Source organism: Megalobrama amblycephala, linkage group LG12, assembly GCF_018812025.1.
Source record: "Megalobrama amblycephala isolate DHTTF-2021 linkage group LG12, ASM1881202v1, whole genome shotgun sequence".
NCBI lineage: Eukaryota > Metazoa > Chordata > Actinopteri > Cypriniformes > Xenocyprididae > Megalobrama > Megalobrama amblycephala.
The window spans coordinates 18,753,546-18,780,025 of record NC_063055.1 but is presented as its reverse complement, the minus strand read 5'-3'; the positions used below and the strand labels follow the sequence as shown (position 1 = coordinate 18,780,025).

Below are 26,480 nucleotides of genomic sequence, written 5' to 3'. Positions count from 1 at the left end.
TTGAAATAGCCTTTATGTGAAAAACAAACACCTAAAAGATCAGCTTTAAGCAAATTACACTTCTGTAATTTAAATCTGAACAAAATAAGCTCTTCATGATATAACAACAATATGTTCATGCACTATACAATAGAACCAAGAGATAATGTACAAGTATATGGCATAATAAACTCCATCGTGAAGCACACAGTGATGGTTTTCCTTTGTGGTAATGACATAAAGTGTTAGGGGTGACAGAGGCAAGTTGAGCCACTCATAGGATTTTGCATGTTTTCATACCATAAAACGAATTGTTGGTTTAACTTTAAAAAGTAAGTTACCTGGTTGCCTTAAAATCTTGAGTTCACTGAAATTAAAAATTTGAGTTAATACAATGAACGCAATTGGTTTAATCAACAGAAACTACAACAGAAACAATCTGAACCACATTAATTGATTTGACAAAAGAAAAAATTTAGTGATAACAAATCATGAAAATAATTTTGTAAAGTGCAGCTAAAATGTTAAGGTTTTGTTGGTAATCAACACTTTTTTAAATGACTTACTCTACCGTTCAAAAGTTTGGTGTTGGTAAGATTTTTTTTGTTGTTGTTAGTTTTTGAAAAAAGTGTTTTATGCTCACCAACGCTGCATTTATTTGATCAAAAATACAGTGATAACAGTAATATTGTGAAATTTTACTACAATTTAAAAAATATCTGTTCTTTGATGAATATAACAGCATTTATTTGAAAGAATTTTTTACAACAGTGTAAAAGTCTTTGCTTTCACTTTTGATCATTTTGATGATTTTGGCACAATTTACTCCTGTGGCCGGTTGCATAAACTGCTGATTAGTCTTACAAGTTAGTCGTCTATTTTTTTTTTCTTCAAGACTGGTCATAGCTTTTTTTTTATTCAGTTACATAAAAAGGTAGATTGGTCTCATTTGAATCCGAAAAGTACGACTAGCCCAAACAAATTATTAGGTGGTTAGTTCACCCAAAAATAAAAATTCAGTGATCAATTACTCACCCTCATGTCGTTCTACACCCGTAAGACCTTTGTTCATCTTCAGAACGCAAATTATGATATTTTTGATGAAATCCGATGGCTCAGTGAGGCCTGCATTGACAGCAAGATATTTAACACTTTCAGATGCCCAGAAAGCTACTAAAGACATATTTAAAACAGTTCATGTGACTACAGTGGTTCAACTTTAATATTATAAAGTGATGAGAATACTTTTTGTGCCCCAAAAAAACAAAATAACGACTTTTCAACAATATCTAGTGATGGGCGATTTCAAAACATTGCTTCATGAAGCTTCAAAGCTTTACGAATCTTTTGGTTCGGAGCAGGTATCAAACTGCCAAAGTCACGTGAACTTTTGAAATTTCGAAACACTTATGACGTAATGAAGCCTCATTTCGTGAAATCACGTGACTTTGGCTCCGAACCACTGATTCGAAACAAAACATTCGTAAAGCTTTGAAGCTTCATGAAGCAGTGTTTTGAAATCGCCCATCACTAGATATTGTTGAAAAGTCGTTATTTTGTTTTTCTGGCGCACAAAACTAAAAATCGCTTCATAATATTAAGATTGAACCACCGTAGTCACATGAACTGTTTTAAATATGTCTTTAGTAGCTTTCTGGGCATTGAAAGTATTAATTATCTTGCTGGCAATAGAGGCCTCCATTGGATTTCATCAAAAATATCTTAATTTGTGTTCTGAAGATGAACAAAGGTCTTACAGGTGTGGAATGACAATTAATAAATGACAATTTTCATTTTTGGGTGAACTAACCCTTTAAGACACAGTCTTATCTAAGCGACTGTTTATGCAACTGGCCCCAGAACTAGTGCTTAGACTATTATAAGTTAGTCATCACATTTTTTTCTTTACCCGATTATACATTAGCTACTGTAAAAAAAAAAAGAAAAAAAAAGTAGCCTGTACTATTTACCATATTTAACTGCTGTCACTTTAATTTTTGTAAATGCTTACCTATAAACACGGATGGATCGTCTTATCCTGTGGCTCATTTTACCTTTCCCCTACAATGAAATAAAATATACCACCAAAAAAATAAATAAGGGCCAAAAAAATAAATAAATAGATGAAGTCTGGTGTTAATTATGATCATTCAATTATAATCAACCATTATTACTATCATTGAAGCTGTAAAAACATCATTTATGACAAAAACAGTCACTTAAAAGAACATGTGCTCATTGCAACTGAGGTTGTTTGGTTGCAGTGCACTAGAATGGGAGAGTTGTTGCCTCACAGTGTATGTGTGTGTGTGTTAAAAATAGTCTTTTTCTCTGAGCAAGAAACCCTGGCCTAATTAAGACTTGTTTATGTAGGGAGCTATTCCAGAAAACTGAGGTTTATTTGTGTGTATGATTGACTGAAGGTGAAGCTCAGGTGAGTGGTTTTTCCTCTGAGAATATAAACCAAACATGAAGTTTAGAAAGATGCAGTGTACATGCACAAGCTCCCTCAAAGCCACTGAAACCTATACACACATGCACACACACATATGTTGGGTTTTCATGTTTTATGGGGACATTCCATAGACATAATGATTTTTATACTGTATATTCTATCCTCTAACCCTAAACCAACCCCTAACCTTACCCATCACAGAAAACTTTCGGCATTTTTACATTTTCACAAAACATCACTTCATATGATTTATAAGCTGTTTTCCTCATGGGGACCAAAAATGTCTTTGTGGGGACATTTTTCCCCATAACATTAGGTATACCTGAACACACACACACACACGAGTCGGAGTACAAAGCTCAAAGCTCAATCACACACATCCTTCTCCAGTCTTCACACCTGTTGGCACTGATAATACTGCAGTGAAACCTGGCAACTTAATGCGTTCACACACACACACACACACACACACACACACACACACACACACTCACACACATGCACACTGCCAAACCAGCTGTGAAGAGGACCGTCCAAGTCCAGGTGTGTGTGTGCGTGCATATGCTCAAAAAGTCCCATTCCACTCAAAGTCTAATACAGTAAACATTTTTTCTTTCTTTCCGGCACATGCACACACTAAACATTGAGTGTCTGTCTGGTTTTGAGAGGGAGGATGTAAAACCACACAATGTCTGAAAGGTTAATCACTTAAAACTATTTACAAACACACCATTTCAGACAGGGAATATGAATCACTACAGTGAGTCAGTACAAATGCATAAGTTTGCGTGTGTTTGAAGGAAGAGAGAGAGAGAGTGAGAGATCCTTCTCATACAGTGGAGTCTTTGTGTACTAGAGAAAAACAAAGTCAAAGTGAGTGAGGATCCTCTGTGCAAACACAGTCAGCTGTACGGTGTGTACATGGTATGTAGTGCATAAAACAGTCCACACCTTAATTCTGGACACATTCTTATCCTTTATCATTTGCAGTTAAATCCTTATAATAATAATATCCTGGGATTTTTATACTTATATTTATGTATCAAAATATTAATGTATTAATTATTAATATTAATGCATCAAAATAATAATTAAAACATATTTATGGATCCAAGCATTATGTTTATTCAGATTGATTATTATGATATTTCTTCCCTAAAAGTATCTGGACATCAGAAACAGTAAAGCGCCGAGGTACCATATTTTTTATAATCATCTCAAATCAAAACTCAGGCAAGCACACATACACCCATCCAACTCTAGGTTGCACTATAATAAGAAAATTTACATTTTTTCCAATAATTTCAGATCTGTCTTGATTTGAATCAAAACTTTCCTTTAATGATTACACAAATGTAAAGGTCTTAATGTGGTTTTCTTTCCTATTTAAACACATTTTCCGCCATTTTGATTAGTCTAAACAAATTTGTCTCAGACGTTGATTCTATTGTTGTGCAATTTTATTTGTATAATAGACTCCCGTCTGACAAAATCGAAATTGATTCATCAAATTGTGTGGCTGATATAACTCAGTCTATTTCTGAGTGTGACCTATATTTTCTAACCACAAAGTCTTCATGAATCTTTTTGACATTTTGAAGACACACACCAAATTTAAAAGGTTAGTTCACCCATAAATGAAAATTCTGTCATTTATTACTCACCCTCATGTTGTTCCACACCCATAAGACCTTCAATCATCTTTGGAACACATATTAAGATATTTTTTGTTGATGAAATTCAAGAGCTGTCTGATTCGTCCATAGACAGCAGTATAATCAACACTTTCAAGGTCCAGAAAGGCACTAAAGACATTGTTAAAATAGTCAACGTGACTGCAGTGGTTCAACCTTAAAGGTGCTATAGAGGATGTTTTGTTTTATACATTTTTGCAATATTACTTGAAACTGTCTTAACTAACTGATAAAAGACTATTTATTAGGTGCACTGAAAGGAATAATATCAATATACATCATCTGTGCACGAGGTAGGGCCTTAAAAACATCAGCCAATCATCGCGTAAACGATTGGCCCTCTGGCTTGTCAATCACTGCCATGACGTTCCTTGTGAGAGACATGTGCGCTCCAGTAACTTTCCACAGGCGCTGCATGCAATGTTTTTGTTAGGAATAACAACTGCAGATTATGAGTTACCTGCGGTGAGTCCGACATAATGAATCCACGAACACGACACAGCGAATGCCGGTGGTAAACACTCGTTTTCCAATACTCGTGCACGAGTTTTGGGAGGTGTTCCCTCGAAATGAGCTGTGAAGGAGGGGGGTTGTTCTTACCCATGCGCTCATTTCAAAAACTCACTAACAGTCTTTGGTTTCTCAGTCGTCGAAAACATCCTCTATAGCAGTGTTTCTCAACCCTGGTCCTGAAGGACCCCCAACACTGCAGGTTTTGTCTTTCTCCCTAATTAAACACACCTGATTCAACTCATCAGCTCATTAGAAGAAACTCCACTACCTGAAATGAGTGTGTCAGACAGAGGAGACTTTCAAAATGTGCAGTGTTGGGGGTCCTCCAGGACCAGGGTTGAGAAACACTGCTCTATAGCACCTTTAATGTTATGAAGCGACGAGAATATTTTTTGTGCGCAAAAACAAAACAAAAATAACAACTTTATTCAACAATCTCTTCTCTTATCCATACGCAGGTGATGCAGTAAGCAAAGTGAAGGCTTCTGTGTTTACGCCCGAACGCCGGCTCATTATTGGCCTAAGCTGGTCATGTGAGCAGCAAGATGCATGCGTGTGATGCTGATGCAGGAGCCGGCCAATACTGAGCCCGCGTTCTGATGTAGAAACTGGAAGCGCTGGACGTAAACAACGTATGAGAATGACACAGAAGAGAAGATATTGTTGAATAAAGTCGTTATTTTTGTTTTGTTTTTGCACACGAAAAGTGTTCTTGTCAATTCATAACATTAAAGTTGAACCACTGCAGTCACATGACTGTTTTAATGATGTCTTTAGTACCTTTCTGGAAATTAAAAGTGGTGGCATGTACCTCTCAGATTTCATCAAAAACATCTTAATTTGTGTTCCGAAGATGAACGAAGATCTTACAGGTTAGGAACGACATGAGGGTGAGTAATTAATGACAGAATTTTCATTTTTGGGTGAACTAACCCTTTCAGGGTTGATGTAATTAACATCCTCAAAACTTAAGAATGTTGAAATTCACCAGCATTATATGACATTTGTATTCTGTTGTGCCAGATTTTTCCAATTTGCTTGGACCCTGATAAATGTCGTTTCCGGCTACATATGAAATTTACATTCATGCAGGCGTGTGTGAGAATGACAGAAAGAGTTCTAGGGCTCTGGGGAATGTATTCTAACACTCAACACTTATGTGCCATGAAGGCACCTTTGTTTGGAAAAATCCCATTCAAACAATAAATGCTTTGCTGTGATTCCTGGCAATTTGCCGAGTTAAAGTCAGAAAACTGCTGAACCATCAAAGCCTCAATCAGTTCTCTGGATATGTTTCATGATTGTGTACATGTACGCACGTGTTTTTGTGCTTAAACCAGTTATATCTCTCCTCAGAATCAACAGAGGTCTGTGAATAACTCTTCTTCGGGTTCATACAAACAGCATGTCCGCAAATGACTGCCAAATTCTCTCCTTGATTCCAGACGGTCTTACTGCCAGCACTGTTATCTTTTTTTTTCTTTGTTTCTCTGTCAGACATGTATGTGTTTTTGAAAGTTTGGTAGTACTGATGCCTTGCAGAAGAGTGGAAGTGCCCACCCTTACTCCACCCAGGGCTAAAATACAGCTACACACTGGCCAGAGCTTTGAGACATGCAAAATGGATCAGACTAGACTTATACAGCTTATAACATGTATATTTTCATTAGGGTGCCCAGACATTATATTGCCAATGATCCCAAACAACACAAAATCTTACACTATTTACTGTAAGAAAGCAGTGCGTTGTGTGACAGCCCCATTGACTGCTACGTTACACGGACGACAGCCCTTTATTGCTGTTTATAAAAATACAAAACACTTTTAAACATGTTAATGCCTAAAATTCAAAGCAATTAAAAGTTGTATGTAAACTGAATGTTCATCTTAAAGTGTTTATGAACAGTCACAATTCTCAAGTGTTATATTTTGCCTAGGTACAAGCTAATCAATGTGTGTGAGACGCTTCAGAAATTGAAATTTAATTACTTTTACTACAAAAAACATTTGAGTAATGTGCCAAAATGCATTAGCACTTAATTCAGTCAAGCAGTGACTTATTTTATACACAAACAGACATAGCAGACATGCACTGTGCAGAAGTTATGGTCAATCGCTAATTATCAATTATCAAATGGCATATGTGGTATAAAGAAATGGCAGGCATCCTCTGCTGAAGTTGCGGCTTTCCCGGGACACTCCCTGTTTCATGAGGTGTGTCCCTGCAGCTGTTATAGGCTAACTGACTTAAAATGAAGAATCCTCAATGTCTTTCTTGCTAACAGCTCGTGGTTCTCAACAGAATTACATTACAGAGAAGGAAAGCTGTGTCCCTGCCAAAAACCTGGTCACCCTAATTTTCAAAAGTGTGACACACTAATCCCACAGTAACCCAATAGACTTTCTCAAGAGCCAAGGCCAATTAAGCACACAAATGTTCTTCAGAAATACAGAGGTGCATTTCACTCTTTGTTTTAGCAGCAGAAATCAATTTAAATTTTTTTTTTTTTTTTTTGAAATATTTAAATGTATTTGCACAAATGTTAAACTTTTTGCTATAATGTAAGTCAGAACTGTCAAATGCAGTAGTGGCGCTCAGCGTTGCTCCCTCTACTGGCCGGCGCTGGTAATGACATCAATGCCTCGGCGGCTCTGGATTGGCTCCAGGCGCGTAAAGGCTGGCCATCGGTGTACGCGCCCTGCTCGTTCACAGACAGGCGCACCGCTGCAGCTGCCAGTTATACTTCTGCTCTCTCAGATTCAGAAGTGCAAGAGACGGATAGAAGACACCGGCACTAATGAGCTGGGGACTATTGTGAGACTTTAGAGATTTGTGGTATTATTCTAACACTTTTTGCGAGGAAGTCATCGCGTGTGTTGTGGATTTTACTATTTATGATCACGAACTAAAGTGTTATGCGCTGAACACTTAATTCACGGAGTTTTTTTAACCGGCGGGATTTCTTCAAAGGTAACAAAAACTTTTTAAGGCATATTTTCTCCTTCATATAGTCTAAATCTATAATAGAGTACATTAAGAGTTAATTTTGTTGGTCTTTTTTAATTAATTAAATAAAAAATATATGTAACTGGTCCATGTGTTATCCTGTAACGCGCAGGTTTGGAAACATTTTCGCCAGCGTTTCGAAACCTAGTCAGCTGCCTACCTAGGCGGTATTTGGGCATCATGTTCGCGTTTGAACGTTCTAGACGAGATTAGTGTTTGAAGGCGCCTATTATGCCCAAAAATGCTTTGTAGGTGGGTTGCACGCTAGGTTTAAAAACATTCATTGTTTATAACGTTAGTTATTATTTTGTAACGAATTTCTGCAATACTTTGTAGAACAGGTAGACCGGGTCTAGTTGTCACAGGGATAAGTTGACATTGACACACGGGCTATATCTCACTAAACAAGTTTTGTGTGTTTTTTTATTATTATTATTAAATCTTGGGGCAAGTTGTCACATTATATTGGGATAAATAGATTATATTAATATTATAAAATAATAAAACATATTATTTATATAATAATAGCATTTTGGGGCCAAAACAGTTAATTTTTTTCTGTTTAATGAATTTTGTATTTCATTTTGTATTTACTGTTTAAATTTAGCTTATAATAAATTGTTTAATCACAAAATCTGCTAATATATATATATATATATATTACACACACACACATATACAGTATATGCAAAGGATTTAAGGTATGTGTAACCTTATACCCTGAGAAATATTCACTGGACTAAAAATTGTGACAACTAGCCCCATTCTCTCATTAATGCTTATTGTAATGCTTTTGTTTTAGGCATCTATTGGAACACCACGACTCCCTCTGTGGTTCTGATATGGGACTTTAGGTTAAACCTCTCGTACCGTCTTTCCTGGAGTGAATTCGGCTGGTTTAAAAAATTGCGCTCTTCCAGAAATGGTGGGGCATTTACATTTGCAAGCTATGGATGAGAGTTTGAAAGGAAAGAACCGGGAGGGACTGCTGGATAGTCCGGATTCAGGACTCCCTCCAAGCCCCAGTCCGCCCTTCTACTCTTTGTCGCCAGGGATCCTTGAGTCGCGCACCGGCAGCTGTTCAACCCCGACTGAGCTGCAGGGATACTGCAGAAAGGAGAACCGGGAAGGCAAACTGGTATGCATTCATATAATAAAGCCTTGGAGCTTAAAGATATAGTTCACCCAAAAATGAAAATTCTGTCATCATTTACTCATCCTCAAGTTGTTCCAAACCTGTATGAATTTCTTGCTTCTGCTGAACTCAAAACAAGATATTTTTAAGAATAATGGTAACCAAACATTGACAATACTATAAAAGTCAATGGGCCCTTCAACTGTTTGGGTGCCGGCATTCTTCCAAATATCTTTTGTGTTCAGCAGAAGAAAGAAATTCATCCAGGTTTGGAACAATTTGAGGGCGAGTAAATGAAGACAGAATTTTTATTTTTGGGTGAACTATCCCTTTAGGAGACCCAACATCTTTTGCTGGCAGTGGAACAATTTCCCTATCAACCAATCAGTTTATTGATTTTCGGGGTATGGATAGGGCACTTGTTTTCCAGGAAAAGCATGTTGATGAAAGAACATGCCCTACTTGGGTAAATCATGTTGTGCAGTAATCAGACACATGCATGAGGATTGTTGAGTTGGATGCAAGTTTCACACAGACAGATCAGATTTAAAAGGGGATAAAGTAATGAAATAGATAAACACATAAGGGCTTTTCACACTTGAAATGTTAACCCTGGGCGCCCCATGGACATCCCTTTGCCCCCCCTCCGGACCGAGCCAACAGTAAGAATGATATGGTCTCATGCGTTTTCCATCAAAAGCTGAAACAACTGCTCATACAAAACACTGTGTTTCCGTGACTGCCCAAAGCATGTGAATATGTGGCACATAATTGGCTGTCTGTTGCTAAGCATCTATCTGTAACATTTAACGCCACATCATTTCACTCTGCACAAGTTTGGCACAGCAATGCGGGGTTAATACCGCAAAAGCTGTCCTAACCCTGCTTTAAAATTACAAGTGTGAAACGTTCCTTTACCCGGGGTAAAAGTGAGATTTACAATGACGATAACCCAGGGTTAAGCGCAGTGTGAAAAGCCATATAATCGGCCATGTTTCTGTTGCAAGAACTTTTCATTGATTTATATTTATACCACAGCAGAATATTGAGTGCATTGTTGAGTATGGTTACTTACGTTCACACACACTTCAGTTATAATCGTAAGTGACTTCTGCACTAACTGAACAGACTTTAAAGTCAATCTTACCTTTATAGCTTTCATTTGTGATTCTGGAGATTTGAGCCATGTGTCATCCAAAGTTTTAGATCCAGCTACTTTCTTCTGCTTTGATGGATGAACTTGCACTTCAGACACACTCATAATGTTAAGGAAGTAGCGACAGTTATTTTCTTTCGTATCGTGACGTACATCCAAGTGAAAAAGTTTATTGAAATAGAGAAAATGACTTGGCTCTATGCATCGGTTGTTGATTGGATGGAGTTAGATCTGAAATGCAAGCTTAAGGTTGATTTTAAGAAAGCGGCAGGGTTTAAGCGGACTAAATGATTGAAGAAGTCTGGCATACGTCACCAGAGAAGTCTCTTAAATGTTAACACTTTACAATAAGGTTCCATTAGTTAAAGGATTAGTTCACATCAGAATTCAAATTACCCAATAATTTACCCACCCTCATGTCATCCAAGATGTTTATGTCTTTCTTTCTTCAGTCAAAAAGAAATTAAGGTTTTTGAGGAAAACATTCCAGGATTTTTCTCCATATAGTGGACCTCAACAGCTACCAGCGGGTTGAAGGTCCAAATTGCTGTTTCAGTGCAGCTTCAAAGGGCTCTACATGATCCCAGCCGAGGAATAAGGGTCTTATCTAGCCATACAATCAGTCATTTTCTAAAAAAAATAAAAATTATATACTTTTTAACCACAAATGCTCATCTTGCACTAGCTCTGCAATGCGCCACACATTACGTAATCATGTTGGAAAGGTCACATGTGATGTAGGTGGAAGTACCGAGCAAGTGTTTACAAAGCAAACGTGCAAAGACGAAGTCAAACGGCCTTTACAAAAAAAGTTAAAACAACGATGTTGGACAATTTTGAAGTTACAGGAGAAAAAGTTTTTCGCCCTACCGCGGTACTTCTGCGTCATGTGTGACATTTCCATAATGCGTGACGCATCACGTAGCAGTGCAAGACAAGCATTTGTGGTTGAAAAGTATATAATTTTTATTTTTTTAGAAAATGACCGATTGTTTGGCTAGTTAAGACCCTTATTCCTCGTCTGGGATCACGTAGAGCCCTTTGAAGCTGCATTGAAACTGCAGTTTGGACCTTCAACAGTTGGTAACTGTTGAAGTCCATTATATGGAGAAAAATCCTGGAATGTTTTTCTCAAAAACCTTAATTTCTTTTCAACTGAAGAAAGAAAGACATGAACATCTTGGATGATGTGGGGGTGAGTAAATTATCAGGAAATTTTAATTCCAAAGTGAACTAATCCTTTAAGTTTAGTTAATGCATTAACTAATATTAACTAACAATGAGCAATACATCCATTAGAGTACTTATTAATCTTTTTTTAACATTAATTAATAAAAATACAAGTGTTCATTGTTAGTTCATGATAGTTCACGTTCATTAACTAATGTTAAGGTACAACTTTTGATGTTATCATATATTAATAAATGTTGAGATTAACATTAACTGAGATGTTTTGCTCATTGTTAGTTCATGTAAACTGATGTAGTTAACTAATGTTAACAAATGGAACCTTATTGTAAAGCGTTACTAAATTAACATACTGTATGCATGGGTTAATCATTCAAAATAAGATCAATAACATACATTTAGAAATTAGATGGGGTGAATTTTCATTTCATGCCAACTTTAAATATTGTCATGTCGGTTGTGACTTTCTGTTGTTATGGAAGTTGCCATTTTTGATATTTGCTATAGTCATTGTCACTATGGATACAGATGATATTTACAAACTGTAAAGGGGTTTAACTTCAGTTACTCATTCATACTGACAGTATTCAAGCTGATTCTTTATGCACAGGACAATTTGAATGTGAGAAACCAGTGGTTAAATGAATTCAATCTAAAACAGCATGTTAGAATATAGAAAAAACCACATGCAGTTTGTCATAAACACAAACAGATGCGGTTGACAGTGTGGAGGCCAAGTCCAAATAATGAGAAGTAATAGAGCAGAATCCTGAAATAGAAAGGGGTTCAGGTGCTCATGCCTCTGGAGACACTCTAATGAAGTGAGGATGACAAGGAGCGGCCAGAGAGAGAGAGAGAGAGAGAGAGAGTTTCTGTAAACAAGTTGACCTTGTGTTTGGTGAATGTAACCGAACTCTATCTGTCCCTCCTTCCTCATAGCAACCCTTTTACACCACATACACATGTGCAAACAAACAAGCAGTTCCGAGACATACATATAAACACACACATACACACACACACACACACACACACACACACACACACACATATATATATATATATATATATATATATATATATATATATATATATATATATATATATATATATATATATATATATATATATATATATATATATATATATATCATACTGGTACAGTATTACTTGACAGCACATGTTCATGTTACAGTATAACCCAGAGTCTTATTTCTGTCTCTGAAAGGTTACATAGCACGCTAAACTAACAATGTCCGCATTTGACACAACCATCCATTCAAATGTAAGTGCCCTTTCATACTGAACTAAGGCTACTTTACCCTAATGAAAACCTCCTGGTAGTATCTGAGTATTTCAGAGTAACCACACACAACTAGAAGATTCAGATTAGCGTAGAAAGAAAACCTCTTCCAACACTTCATACTGCATGTGTCTTCTAGGGCAGGAAATTAAGGTTTCCCTGAGGAAATGCAGCTCAGTTCATCACAAGCCAACTGTGTGTTGAAGCACTAACAAAACAACAATTTTTATTAAACAGATACTAGCACAAGAGGCCTGAACTGATGCTCCTCATGACTGTTAATGTGATTGAGCTGCATTTGTCTCTGTCGTGCGGCATAAATGCTTTGCCCCGGCACGCCGCTAAGAGCAACCATCTAAAGGCATTTGGGAGAGTATAAATGATCACTCAGACACTCCTCTTCGAGAAACGTGCTTGCACTTGTTGGAAGACCGCTCCAATAAAACATCTTGCTCAGTAAAATAGAAAAGAGCAGCATGACTTTGTGCAACATGAATTTTTTATACTTTTTTGCAGTATGCCTTCGACTCTTTGGAAAGCACTCATGTAGCAGTTCTTCTGAATATGCCATTTCCAAAATCCTATTACTTAAATGTATACAAATGTGGTCAAGCCTGCAGGCAACATGCATTATATGAGGACCAAATGCTCTCGCAGAGTAGAAAAGAAAACGAAGGCATACAAAGCCATCATTGTTTGCTGCACTTTGCATTTTCCATTCATGGCAACCTTGCCTTGTGGGGGTGTCTATCCTAGCATGTATATACAGTATGCTATATGCAGAGGATTGGCCTTTTTTCCTCTCATTTTGTGGTTGTGGGTCTATTTTAAGAGTTGTGTTTTTATGACATGTTAAAAAAAACTCTCCAATCTATTTTAGTGTGGCAGGCCTAACAGTGGAGATGTTGCAGTCAGTTGCATAAGAAACTGATGACCTCTATTTGCTTAAAGGTGCCCTAGAATTAAAAATTGAATTTATCTTGGCATAGTTAAATGACAAGAGTTCATTACATGGAAATGACATACAGTTAGTCTCAAACTCCATTGTTTCCTCCTTCTTATATAAATCTCATTTATTTAAAAGACCTCCGAAGAACAGGCGAATCTCAACATAACACCGACTGTTACGTAACAGTCGGGATCATTAATATGTACGCCCCCAATATTTGTATACGCCAGCCCATGTTTAAGGCACAGCAGAATCATCAGACTAGGTAAGCAAGCAAGAACAACAGTGAAAAATGGCAGATGGAGCAATAATAACTGACATGATCCATGATATCATGATATTTTTAGTGATATTTGTAAATTAGCATGTTGCTAATGTACTGTTAAATGTGGTTAAAGTTACCATCATTTATTACTATATTTACGGAAAAAAGACTGTCGTTATTTTCATTTTTTAAACACTTGCAGTCTGTATAATTCATAAACACAACTTCATTCTTTATAAATCTCTCCAACAGTGTGTAATGTTAGCTTAAGCCACGAAGCACCATCAAACTCATTCAGAATCAAATGTAAACATCCAAATAAATACCATACTTACGCGATTAGACATGCTGCATGACGAACACTTTGTAAAGATCCATTTTGAGGGTTATATTAGCTGTGTGAACTTTGTTTATGCTGGTTAAGGCAAGCGCGAGCTCCGGGGGAGGGGAGCACGAGATTTAAAGGGGCCGCGCAGCCTGAATCTGCGCATATTTATGATGTCCCAAAATAGGCAATTAAAAAATGAATAAAAAAAATCTATGGGGTATTTTGAGCTGAAACTTCACAGACACATTCAGGGGACACCTTAGACTGATATAACATCTTTTAAAAAGACGTTCTACGGCACCTTTAAAGTGAAGGGTGCAGTGGCACCTCTGCAACAGCCTAATGCTTTAAAAGAGCACAGTAGGGATGCCTGATATGAGTAACATCCATTATCTGATGATATTAGATATTTTTTTCATTTATTAATATCTATAAATTTAATTGTACATGCTCATTTCCTCTATTTTTACATTTAGATTACCCTTGCCATCATCTAACACAAAGGGATAGTTCACCCAAAAATGAAAATTATCCCATGATTTACTTGCCTGAAGCCATCCTAGGTGTATATGACTATTTTCTTTCAGACAAACACAATCTGAGATATATTTAAAAATATACGGCTCTTCCAAGCTTTATAATGGCAGTGAATGGGGGGCCTGATTTTGAAGCAAAACAAAGTATATCCACAAAAGTGCATACACCATACATCACGTCATACTCTTGTGGCGCAAGTCAACTTGCACAGTATGTGTACGGTCGTCTACCGGAAGCTAGTTATTTTTAGAGATGCACCGATGTATCAGCCAATAAAAGCTATTATTATCACTTGTTTAAAAATGATCATCAGGCCCGATTATATCCTGTCAATCAAAAGGGTGCGGAACAAAGTGTTCAGACTGCAACTCATACATACTGTGTGTGAAGAAAATCACTCGTGTTGAATTTTAACGCATTAAGAGTTTAGAAATAGTGACAATAAAGCAGGCTCTTTATATATTATTTGTAGCGCCTCCCATCCAATAATCGCAAAATGATTTGTGCTTTATTACTTCTGATAAGAATTAAAGTTTCAGTTTTCAAATTCTGTCCATTTTATCATGAAATTCAAACAACAAAATGTGATGTGTCAGATTGCTGTAATGCCCCAGTTCAGGGGTTCCCTGTATTGTTTGCAACATTATTTGTGAGAGATTTTTTTTTTCCTTAAGAAAAACCAAACTATCAGTATCGGCTGATATCATTCTAAATAATCGGGTATCGGCATTTATTCAGTATCCATGCATCTCTAGTTATTTTAGATTATAACGTTTTAAATATGGCATTTTTCTTACAAAAACCGATCGCTTCGCTTCAGAAGGCCTTTATTAACCCCCTGGAGCCATGTGGAGCACATTTACGAATGATGGATGCACTTTTTTGCCTTCAAAATCAGGCCGCCATTCATTATCATTATAAAGCTTGCAAGAGCCAGGATATTTTTAAATATATGTCTGATTGTATTAGTCTGAAAGAAGAAAGTCATATACACCTTGGATGGCTTGAGCCCAAGTAAATCATGGGGTAATTTTCATTTTTGGGTGAACCCTAATACCTTTAATAACACTGTTAAATATAATATTTAGCAAACCTCAAAATTATCTATTTTTCTTACAGTACATTATTTTGATGCCTACTACAGTACACTTGTAGCATCTGAAATGTCTGTGTTTAGTTTGTATTGCTTTATTTTTAATTTAATTATACAAAATAGTACAGAATTTTAATATTGGCCATTTAATGGTTCTCTTTTTTATTCATAGAGAGTTACTACCACTACTACTACTGATATTACTACTAATAAGATAAATACAGTTAATAGTGCTTTCAGTTAGCACTACAAAAATATAAATGTGTCTAAACAAAACAATATACTTATACAACACAATACACATCAGTAGCAAAATCCAGGGTATGGATCACCGAAACAAATAGAGCCATGACATAGGCAACCAAAACGCTACTTACAATTAAAAACAAATGAAAGCAATCAAAGCAAGAGATCGATCAGTCAGCTCCAGCGTGAGGTGGCAACAGTGAATATAAACATTCAATTCGTTCACGTCACTTGATGTCATTATAGAGTACAAAACAACAGGGATGAGTGCACATTTAAATACAGCCCTGTGTCTGTGTCCAGCCTGTGCCCCTCAAACTACAGGAGAGTGAAGTGAAGTGAAGCTTTGACTAGTTGGTATGGTCCCGTTCACCCCTGCTGGTAGATGCTGTAACTGCAACATCTATGGAAAAAAGCATATTTTCTCCATTGATAGCCAGAGCTGTGTAGCCATTTTTTGCAAGCAACCTATCAATTACAATTGTTTTTTATTATATTATAGTAGATATTTTGCCACTTTCTGTTTTGGAGGGCTCTGTACAGCGTCAAATTGACTTACAAATTGTCACAGTTTTAGTTCTTTATAAAAGGGTTTGATATGATATAATAGGTATAATCCTTGGCTTTCTACAGGTATTATAGATGACCTTGGATAAATTGTCAGACCACCTGACGCAATCAGTCTAAACATTGATGCCACTGTAATGACAAACTCTCTTCAGCCTTGAGAAGTGATCTGATACTGTATAGTTGAGCCGTCCACTGCACCCGCCACCAGACCTTTAACTGCTCTGTCCCTGCTGAGATCTGTCTCTCATGTGACTGTGTGTAGGGTGGCGGCACATTGTGTAACGCCACAGTGGACACTGTATCCGTCCTGGATTTAACACACGCTCTCTCTTGTACTCGTATGTACTCAAGGGCGCAATCCCTCTCTCACTGGCCTGCATCCATGAGACAACAGCATGACGCCAGAAACCTCTCATAAACAGCATGCTAGAAAAAGGATAGTTTTTAATTTTAGTGCTCATTATGTGTTCACTTTATTGGCTTAAACTGACCAGACCACCCTCTGTCAAATTTAGATTTAAAAATGCAATGGATCACAATATCATAAATAGACTGTGACTGAATGAGATCAAGAACATGCTTCACTTTTTTTTCCGGTATGGCTTCATAGAAGCGTCTCTGGCCACGTTAGCTTTGTTTCCGTAGTTGCAAATTTAACTTATGCACAGAATTGGAATCCACATAAAACTTTTGCCAATAAAGCGCTCTTTCCATCAAAAGAGAACAAAATCTTGGGAAATTGGCACAAAATATATGTAATAAAAATGGAAGTTGCTGCAATCGGGGAAACCACTGTGGCTATTTTTTCCTACATCATACTGTATAAATAACTTGCGTCCCAGAGCGCGTAGACGAAACACAATAAACATTGTTGTGTTATTCGGATGCATTGTGTTTGAGAATGCAATAATGTGAGACGCTTCTGGGAGGGAAAACCAAATCATTTTTATGACAGTCTGTGGCTCCGGCATTTCAGAATGATCAAACCAAAATTTGAGATGCTGTGTAATGGAATTGGTCTACTGGTTAGTCCGGTAATCCAATCACATCCACTGTTGAGGCAAATTCAGATTGTCATCTATCAGATTGTCATCTAGTCAAAATCAGATTGTCATCTTTTATATGTGATGCTTTAAAAGTTAACATTTCCTTGATTTACTGGACATGCAAGTTAAAAAATGATCCGCTTGAGCTCAGTCCACGCTTCCCATGTCACGTCAGATGATAGTTCAGCTGATGATACGCTGCTGAGGAATTCAGTTTTATGAGGTGTCAGAGACAGAGAGTGAGAAGGAGAGCGCGTACGTGCTGATTGCCGAGGAAGGTGCTGAGCGTGCACCTTGGTGTGTGTGTGTGTGTATTGATGGCTGCAGCAGGTGGAGGCACAGGCCGCTACGGCTCCACACACACTGCTGCATTGTCGCCGTTTGTCTGACCACCAAATATATATCAGCACGCAGACAAACACATGCACACACGACACAAACTAAAACTTTTCAAAACATTTTCATTATTAGAAGTGTAGGCCTAATAAAATTACTAAAACTGAACTAAAAATGAAAAAATATAAACAGAAATATAAAAAAAAATAATTAAAATGACAAAAACAACAAAATTACTAAAAAAAAAAAAAGTAATATAAAGTTTTAAAAATACTAAAATAGCACTGCTTCAAATGCTTCAGACTCTGTAAAAGTATAATTTAATTTTCAATATAAAATAAATAAATATAATCAATATTAGGGGGTGTAACGGTACGCATATTCATACCGAACGGTTCACGAGGCAAATTCCAAATGGAAGTGATCATCCCTATGTGAGCAGGGCACGTGCGTGCCGTATGTAGCCATTTGGAATGCATTTGGCAAAGGCAGTGGTGTAATTTCCTCATTATCTTCAGCTGGGATGTTCCCGTGACAACGCAGCACAGTGTCCATCAGCAGATGTCGCTGTTTTAACGGCATAATTCTTTTTTTTTTTTTTTAGCCTGTTGCAAATAAAAAACATACATTTTATATTTTAAAAAGTTGTACATTTTTTTGTAAAATATGCTATATAACATATAAAAATATATATATATATATATATATATATATATATATATATATATATATATATATATATATATATATACATTTTTTTTAAAAATATATAAATTGTATATTTATTTATGCCGGCGCTGCATTGTCACGGGAACATCCCAGCTGAAGATAATGAGGAAATTACGCCGCTCCCTTTGCCAAGTGCATTCTAAACAGGGATGATCACATAGTTGATAGGGATGATCACTTCCATTTGGAACTTGCCCCATGAACAGTTTGGTACGAATACGTGTACCATTACACCCATAATAAATATTATACAATATATACAATATAAAGTGGCTGGACTATTAAATTTAAAAACAAAAAAATACACACTGTCTGAAAGGTCCCAGACTGCATCTGAAATCATATACTTCCCTACTATATAGTAGGCAAAAAACAGTATGTGACACAGTACTCATAAAAGATTAGGCAAAAAGTACCTGGATGACCTACTACTTCTGGCGAGATTCTGAAGCGTGCATACAATGGACACTTTACAATCCCACAAGGACACGGGAGAGTATTTGTGAATGGTGGTGAAGTGACGCAACTGATGCTGGTAGGTCACATGATAATGACAGCATGGCGAGTGTGGTACGTCCTGATTACATTCATACTACACACATTCATACCATATAGAACAGGGATAGGAAAAGTCAGTCCTGGAGTGCTGCTGTCCTGCAGACTTTAGCTCCAACCCTAATCAAACACACCTGAACAAGCTAATCAATGTCTTCAGGATTACTAAGGCTACAGGCAGGTTATATATATATATATATATATATATATATATATATATATATATATATATTTTTTCAGGGTTGGAGCTAAAAGTATGCAATTTCAGAAGCAGCCCCTGTCAGGTTTATGTTCTGTTCTTTGGTCTCTTATTTTGATATTCTGTTTTGTTTCCTTTAGTTCCTGTTTCCCTGCTCTGTTTAGTTTCTGTTTCCTTGGTTATTGATTATGTCCTCGTTTGTTTCTATAATACGTTTTGGTTGTACCTGTTTCTAGTTTGGTTTCCTTTGTTCTTCTAATCTTGTATATAGCCCTGTGCTTTCAGTTGTGTTTGTCGGTTGTCTTTGGTTATAGTGTGTATGTATAATGTTATTCTCCTACGATTCTCCTGAGTATTCTTTCTCCTTGTTCATTAAAGTCTATTTGTATTGTTTACTGGAGTCATGCATGTTGGAAAGCCATACAGATCTGTGACAGAACCAAACTAGCCTCACCAAACTGTGTTGACTGCTCAAACAATTCATATTCAAACACACCAAAACAACAATAGGCAAAGTACAATACGTATTCTAGGATTGTTGCACAGCTGATATTTCTAAATGCTAAACAGTGTTTTGATTCAGAGGACAAACTATGGCAGACTCTCTTGAGTAGGTACTTATTTTGAATAAGTAATTACTTCATGACCATTAAAAAAGTATGTTGTGTGTAGTATGAATGTAATCAGGATGTACTACATTCGCCATGTTGTCATTATCATGTGACCTACTCAGTTGTGTCGCGTCATCTCCATTCACAAATCCTCTTCTGTGGCCTCATGGGATAGTAAAGTGTCCATCATATGCACACACATACATACCGTGAGTACTGTGAATTTGGAAACTTATTTGGTCACGTACTGTTTTTTGCCTACTATATAGCAGGGAAGTATGCGATTTCTGATACAGCCTATTTGATGGTAGAGTGTCTTCAATAGCCTTAACGCAGGGGTGGGGAATGTTGATCCTGGAGGGCCATTGTCCTGCAGAGTTTAGCTCCAACCCTAATTAAACACACCTGAAGCTAATCAAGGTCTTCAGGATTACTAAAGTTACAGGCAGGTGAGTGTTTTTTTCAGTGTTGGAGCTAAACTCTGCAGGACAATGGCCCTCCAGGATCAACGTTCCCCACCCCTGCCTTAAAGGATCACTTTCAAATGAAAATTACCCCAAACTTCACTCACCCTTAAGCCATCCTAGGTGTATATGACTTTCTTCTTTCTGATGAATACAATCGGAGATATATTAATAAATATCCTGACGCATCCATGCAAATGAATAAATTGATTTGAGATTAAAATTATCTAAGAATGGTACCATATACATGAAACTACTACAGATATTCAAGAAATCAGTTGCCATGGCCAACGGTCAATTATACAGTTTAGCTGTCATCATACAGTCCATGCTGAAATTGATCAAACAGAATCAAGCATTTCAATGCAAAATGTGCAAATATTTTACCAGAATTTTGGGTAATGGGTTGTAATGGGGGGTAGCTAGATGGTTAATTTCTGTTGTTTTGTTTTTTTCCTGTGTAGCTGCCATACTTGCTCCTGAACTCTCAAGGTCCAGATGCGAGGTCACGCATGTACCCTGTGGTCTATGGAGAGAGCATTGAGGTCAACCCCAAACCAGAAAAAGAGATCAAGTGAGTGATGTTAAATACCACCATTACCTACCAGTTATTTAGTTTGTATCACTGTTGCTTTAACAGCATCGCTTGAGCTGCACAAACTCCACAGGTTTGTGTCAAATCTGATCATGTTCTGCAGCAGGTTTTTGAGAAAGAGCTTTTCAGCTTCAACAGAAGAACATCTGAGCAACTGTACAGAGTCACATGATCAACGTCACAAAATTTACTTACTAGTGACCTAGAAATATAGTCTGGGTAAACCCAGCCTGATCTGCCGGCGATTTGATTTCGCTCGGCAACTCAGTCTGGAAACCCGTGCATTCATTTCTATTGCTTCCGTTACACTTTTGCCGGAACCAATCACAGACTGGCTTATCCACCTTGCTCACTATTGGCGGGTATAACACGATGACGATAGAGAAGCGACGGCAAGCAGTTTTCAAATTCTATCTGATCTACCCGTCTCTCCAAAATAACAATGCACAATCACAGTGACGCCGATTGTGTTAAGCATTTACCTTATCTGAGAGAAATGTAGCAGAGCGTTGATCCGACAGTCTCTTCATAGGAAGATTACAAACAGCGATTAATGACACACGATGATTCTCTGCTGTTATTTTGTTTTTTTGCTTCACGATGTGAGTACAGGACTCTTTTACTTCAATGCCCCTTGATGGTAGACAACATTTTTTATTATTTGCTCTATATGTTTCGTCTCCTGCTTCTTGAATCTTGCGCCGCCTGAGCTGACTGGAATTCTTTTTGGTTGTCATGACAGTGACGTAGTTTAGGGCGGCTATATTCCGCGTTCATTTACACTGAACCAGAACAGTATCAGAGTCGCCTTTTAACCTCTCGACGATGCTGAATGACTTCTTTAGTTAGCAAACAAATCGCTCGACTGGGTGTAAATATCACTCACTTTCATGTTTTTTTTGTACAACCTGCAAAAATCGCTCGATGCCATTGCTGCTTCTGCAAACCGCGGATCAATGCTACAAACTAACCCTGCGTCTCAATCCGCTCCCTAGTTCCCTAGGTCGTGAATCAGTATATCATGCAAGTGAATGTGGCTGATTCCCTGATCAGTGCCCTGACTACTGAACTAGGGAGCTGATTGAGACTTGGTAAACCTGTCTGGAGTTTTCGCATCGCTCTGCAAAGTACGTCACCTGGATCGTTGATCTGATTGGTTGAAGGACTATCCAATTGCGTGACTAATGCTCGTTGATCACGCCTCTTGTGCAGCAGAAAATCCATACAGACTCTCCAGACCAATGTTCAATTTTAAATTGAGCTTGGTCTGGTGATAGCCAGACTACTAGAAATAGTGCAGAATCTGAAATATTTCATCATTTTCTTACTCAGTACTCCATGATTTTTAAGCTGGTCTCAGACTTTGAGCAATCCCTCCCATATTGTCCTGAATCTTAGTTGAGTAATGTTTGACTGTTGAATTCATATCTGTTGATCTTCGTCAGGTTCAACTCTGCAGTGAAGTACGCCTCAGACAGACACTTTCGTGACCAGGTGTACTGCGCCCAGGTCCAGACCGCCACATCCTTCAGCGAGACAGTGGTGGCCGTCCAGAACTGCACGTGGCGCAGCTACAAATCAGAGGTTCACTTCGAGCCAAGGCACAGGCCACTACACTTCCAAAGCACCGCCATCGTTTTCCCCAAGCACGCTCGGAATACATACCGCACCACGCTCAACTACAACAGCAACAGAAATGCAGCCGGGCGACGGTGGTTTGTGTCCACAGTCAGGCTGGAGTCCACCGAGGATGCCAGTCCATGCATCATTTACACAGAAGACCTCTGAGAGACACACGAGAGGTTTATTATCGTTCCCAAAATTAAAAAAAAAAAAAAAAAACGATCCCTTTGGTTAGAGAGCTACAGTGAAAGTACGTGGACTCGGTTACTAAAATCCTGATTCAAAACGGATGGCAAGAGACTAAAGAAAGGAAATGAGAAGTCAGTGAGGGCCATTTTGTTGTTTTGCTTCTGGTGACATTGGTACTTGATAGTGGGGATGAGGTTGAGTTGTGTGTGTGCAGTCTTTACATGTGTCGCATGTCAGTGATGTATTTATGTACATCATTATTAACTGATCGATATCCAATTGTACCTGTCAGGTGGAGGGAAAAGCATTTGGGGCAAAACAGTTTCTGTTGTTCGCTGATTCATTAGCTCACATGGAATCTGTGCCCACAGAATTCCACTGAAAAATCAGCAGGTTTACACGGAACACAAAAGAATGTTATTTAAAAATGTTAAAAATGAAATCACAATCTCTTTTATCTGTCATTATCTGTCTGGTACTAGAATTTCGCTTGGTTACATTTTAATGCCTCACTAACATTTTTATATTTTCGGCTATAGTAATTTGATAAGGTTGTAAGCTATACTCTTAGAAGAAAAGGTTCTATATTGAATCTTAGGGCCGTTTTCAACAAAAAACGGAAAACTTTTTATGCGTTTTGGCCGTTCATTTACACGACAACAGCGTTTTGGTGGTCTGAAAACACAAACTTTTGAAAACGGGTTTCAAAGTGCAAGTGTTTTGAAAACGCTCTCTATGTAAACAACAAAAACGTGAATCTGTGAAAACCATGACGTCATGCACATGCGCATTACATGTTCAGTCTATAAGTGTTTCATCGCCATCTAATGGCCTGCCAGCCAGTAAGCGCTTGCAAGCGCTTCATATATAGATTTTATGGAAGTTTTAATTAAAAAGCTTGTAAATATACTTTATCGCTAAAAAAAATTAAACTTGAAAGTATTATGCAATTATTTAAGACACTTTTCCTTATAGGCCTATAGAACCTTTTTGGCATAAATCGTTCTTTAAAATTGAGTCAAGAGCCCAAGGGTCTATATAGAACCTTATTGAACCAAGAAAACTGCAAGACTTTTCTCTATTTTACCATTTTAATTACTTGTTTCACAGACAAGGCTTAAGCTAGTCCTAGACTACAATGCATGTTTGAGCTGTTTTAACTGAAAGCAACTTGAACTGATATATCTTACAATGTGTCAGTGTAATTGTTTTGTCTCAAGATGCACACCAGTAATGTTTTTTTCTAAGACATGTTTATAAATTTACTAACTGAACTGAGGCCTAATCCTGGCTTAGTCTAAGCCCTGTCTGTGAAACTGGGCCAAAATGATGCAGATATTCCCCTAAAAATGTAAAGAACACGCAGAGTTAGTGTTTATCGTCTTACTCAGTATTGCTGATTCTTACAAATGCTCAAACAGGAAACAGTTCACCACGTGTGTGACTACAATTAAAGCTAAATGCAAAGACTATAAGCACATTATAGCCTATATGTATGAGAAAGTCAGCGGAAAGTTAACTAGCATTCAGCTGTAGACTATCAGAGAACTGGCAGAGAAGATATAAACTGTATTTAAGTTGCACTTATGGAAAGTAGTTTTTTCTTTTTCTTTTTTTTGTTGGCTGTAAATGTGTTGGTATGACTAAGGGCAAATCAACGAGTAGGAGCACTTGAAAGGTTGGACCAAAAATTCTGTAAAATTCAGTTTTTTTTATTTGTTCGTACCTCAGAAAACATGGAATAATTTCTTGCACAAAAGTTTAAGAAGCCGGTTGATGTGCTAATAATTCAGTGGCAATAAAAAGGGCTGCACCCAGAATGGCAGGAAACAGAAGAGCGTAAATGGAATGTTGTATTTGAAATAACTGGACTGAGCATGTGTTAGATGAGAGAGTACGGCATGTTTTGATTTGAAATGCCAAATGTTGGATTTGTGAGACTTTGAATAGATATAAAGTTCACTGACCTCCTGACATTACCATGGTCTGAAGACTGTACAGTTTCTGCCTTTCGGATTGTATGGTAAGATAACTTTTGGTTTCAAAGGTAACAAGTATTTTCTGACATTGTTGGTGCCAGTTAGTCTCAGCCAAAATCTAGATTATCAAAGTGGGCTCCTGTCACCTCCATTGAATGCATTTCACTTGGAGCAGAGAGAGAACATTTGGCTGTTGTTCTTTTGGATGTGAAATGAAATATAATGCAGCAATACAATGAGAGGGAGATTTTAACTGAGCACCTCGTTCATACTTTATGTCTGTCTTATGTTTGGACTATCCAGTTTCAATTCTGTACAAGCTGAAACGGATGTTGTAAATTTTAGATCTTTTGCCTCGTTCATTTTTTTTTTTTTTTTTTTTAATCAGATTTTATATAACAGGTATCCTCTGGTGACTGAAAATATTGTATTTTAAAAAACGAAAAACAATGACTAAGTATGTTTTGGTCTGTAATGACACATGGGTGTGTTTTGAGAGGAAATGCTTGGCAGTACAAACCAAAAGAACAAAGTTTAGTTCAACAAAGTGTAAACTAGTGCACATATATTCCATGACATTGAGTTTGAAGATACAAATCAAACCAACAACAACAAAAAAAAACTCATCAGGGGTTGATAAGAGATGAAATTACAGGAAGGCAGACATGTCTGATAAATCACTTCCTGTGTGTTGGAGTGGTTCACACAAGACGGATATTTGATAAGTTGATAATAGAGGAATTTTAACAATGTGTTGAAAGCAGATTCGAGGGAGACGTTTTATATTTTCACATGTATGAAATTTTTTAAGATTACATTTGTTTCAAATGATCTCCGCTAAAGGATGGATTTTCTTTTGATTTCCTAACACGATGATTTGTGTTTCTGTAAAATACTTTCCTGTTGTATATGTGGCATACGGCACTCGATAATTCTCTTTATATTTTTGTATAAATTCCCAAGTTAATGGTCTTCTTTTGGACAAACAGATGAGAAAATAATTTAAGAAAAAAAAAAATGTATATCCAAACTGAATAAATAAAAGACCCAAACCCTACAGCAGCTGTATGTTTGTCTTCTTTTGATACCACAATAAACTCTGTATGTAAGAATGAGCCTCTGTTTTCCATGTCCATTATCACTTACACAGCAGTTTCCAACAAGGTCAAATACTTTCCATCTTAAGATGAAAAACCCTTCCACGATTCTCCCATAAAACTGCCAGCCGTGAGAGAGGCATGGAGTCTTTTTGGAGCGTACATCATTGTAATCCATACATTCAAATTTGCTTTAAGCTAGATCGATAGAAACTAAAACATATTAAAGCAGCCATAAATATAAGGTAAGTGCATGATACAGCTACGTACCTTACACTGAACAAGTTTACAGTAAATGTAGATTATTTTACATAGCCACAAAAGCTGTGGTGATATATTCTTGTTTCTAAGTGTATTAGTTATATTTAGTGTCAGTTTCTGCTCCTGTATGTTTTTCTGTCTGCTTTAACATAAGATTATGTGGCCTGCTTTATTTTCCTAACCTTACAAAGTTCTCCATTCTAGTGATCTATAAACGTTTTACTCATCTCAAACAAAAATTCATTATAAAGATGTCAAGAATTATTTGATTTGGAGAGCAATTACAGTGCATTGCGTCGGGTTTGGATAACAATTCTTTGAATTTGCTGTACAGACTGTTCTTAAACTAAGTTAGATAAACACACAACCTTCCTAGTA

At 37.2% G+C, this 26,480-nt stretch overlaps 1 protein-coding gene across 1 annotated transcript; it reads left to right on the top strand.

Moving 5' to 3' along the window:
• Nucleotides 1-7,347: 7,347 nt before the first annotated feature.
• rflna (refilin A) lies at nucleotides 7,348-25,801 on the top strand. The gene is made up of 4 exons (XM_048209566.1): nucleotides 7,348-7,612; nucleotides 8,451-8,786; nucleotides 20,823-20,932; nucleotides 22,399-25,801. The coding sequence occupies exons 2-4, from the start codon at nucleotides 8,571-8,573 to the stop codon at nucleotides 22,739-22,741; spliced, it is 669 nt and encodes a 222-aa protein (XP_048065523.1). The 5' UTR covers nucleotides 7,348-7,612; nucleotides 8,451-8,570; the 3' UTR covers nucleotides 22,742-25,801.
• The last annotated feature ends 679 nt before the right edge of the window (nucleotides 25,802-26,480 follow it).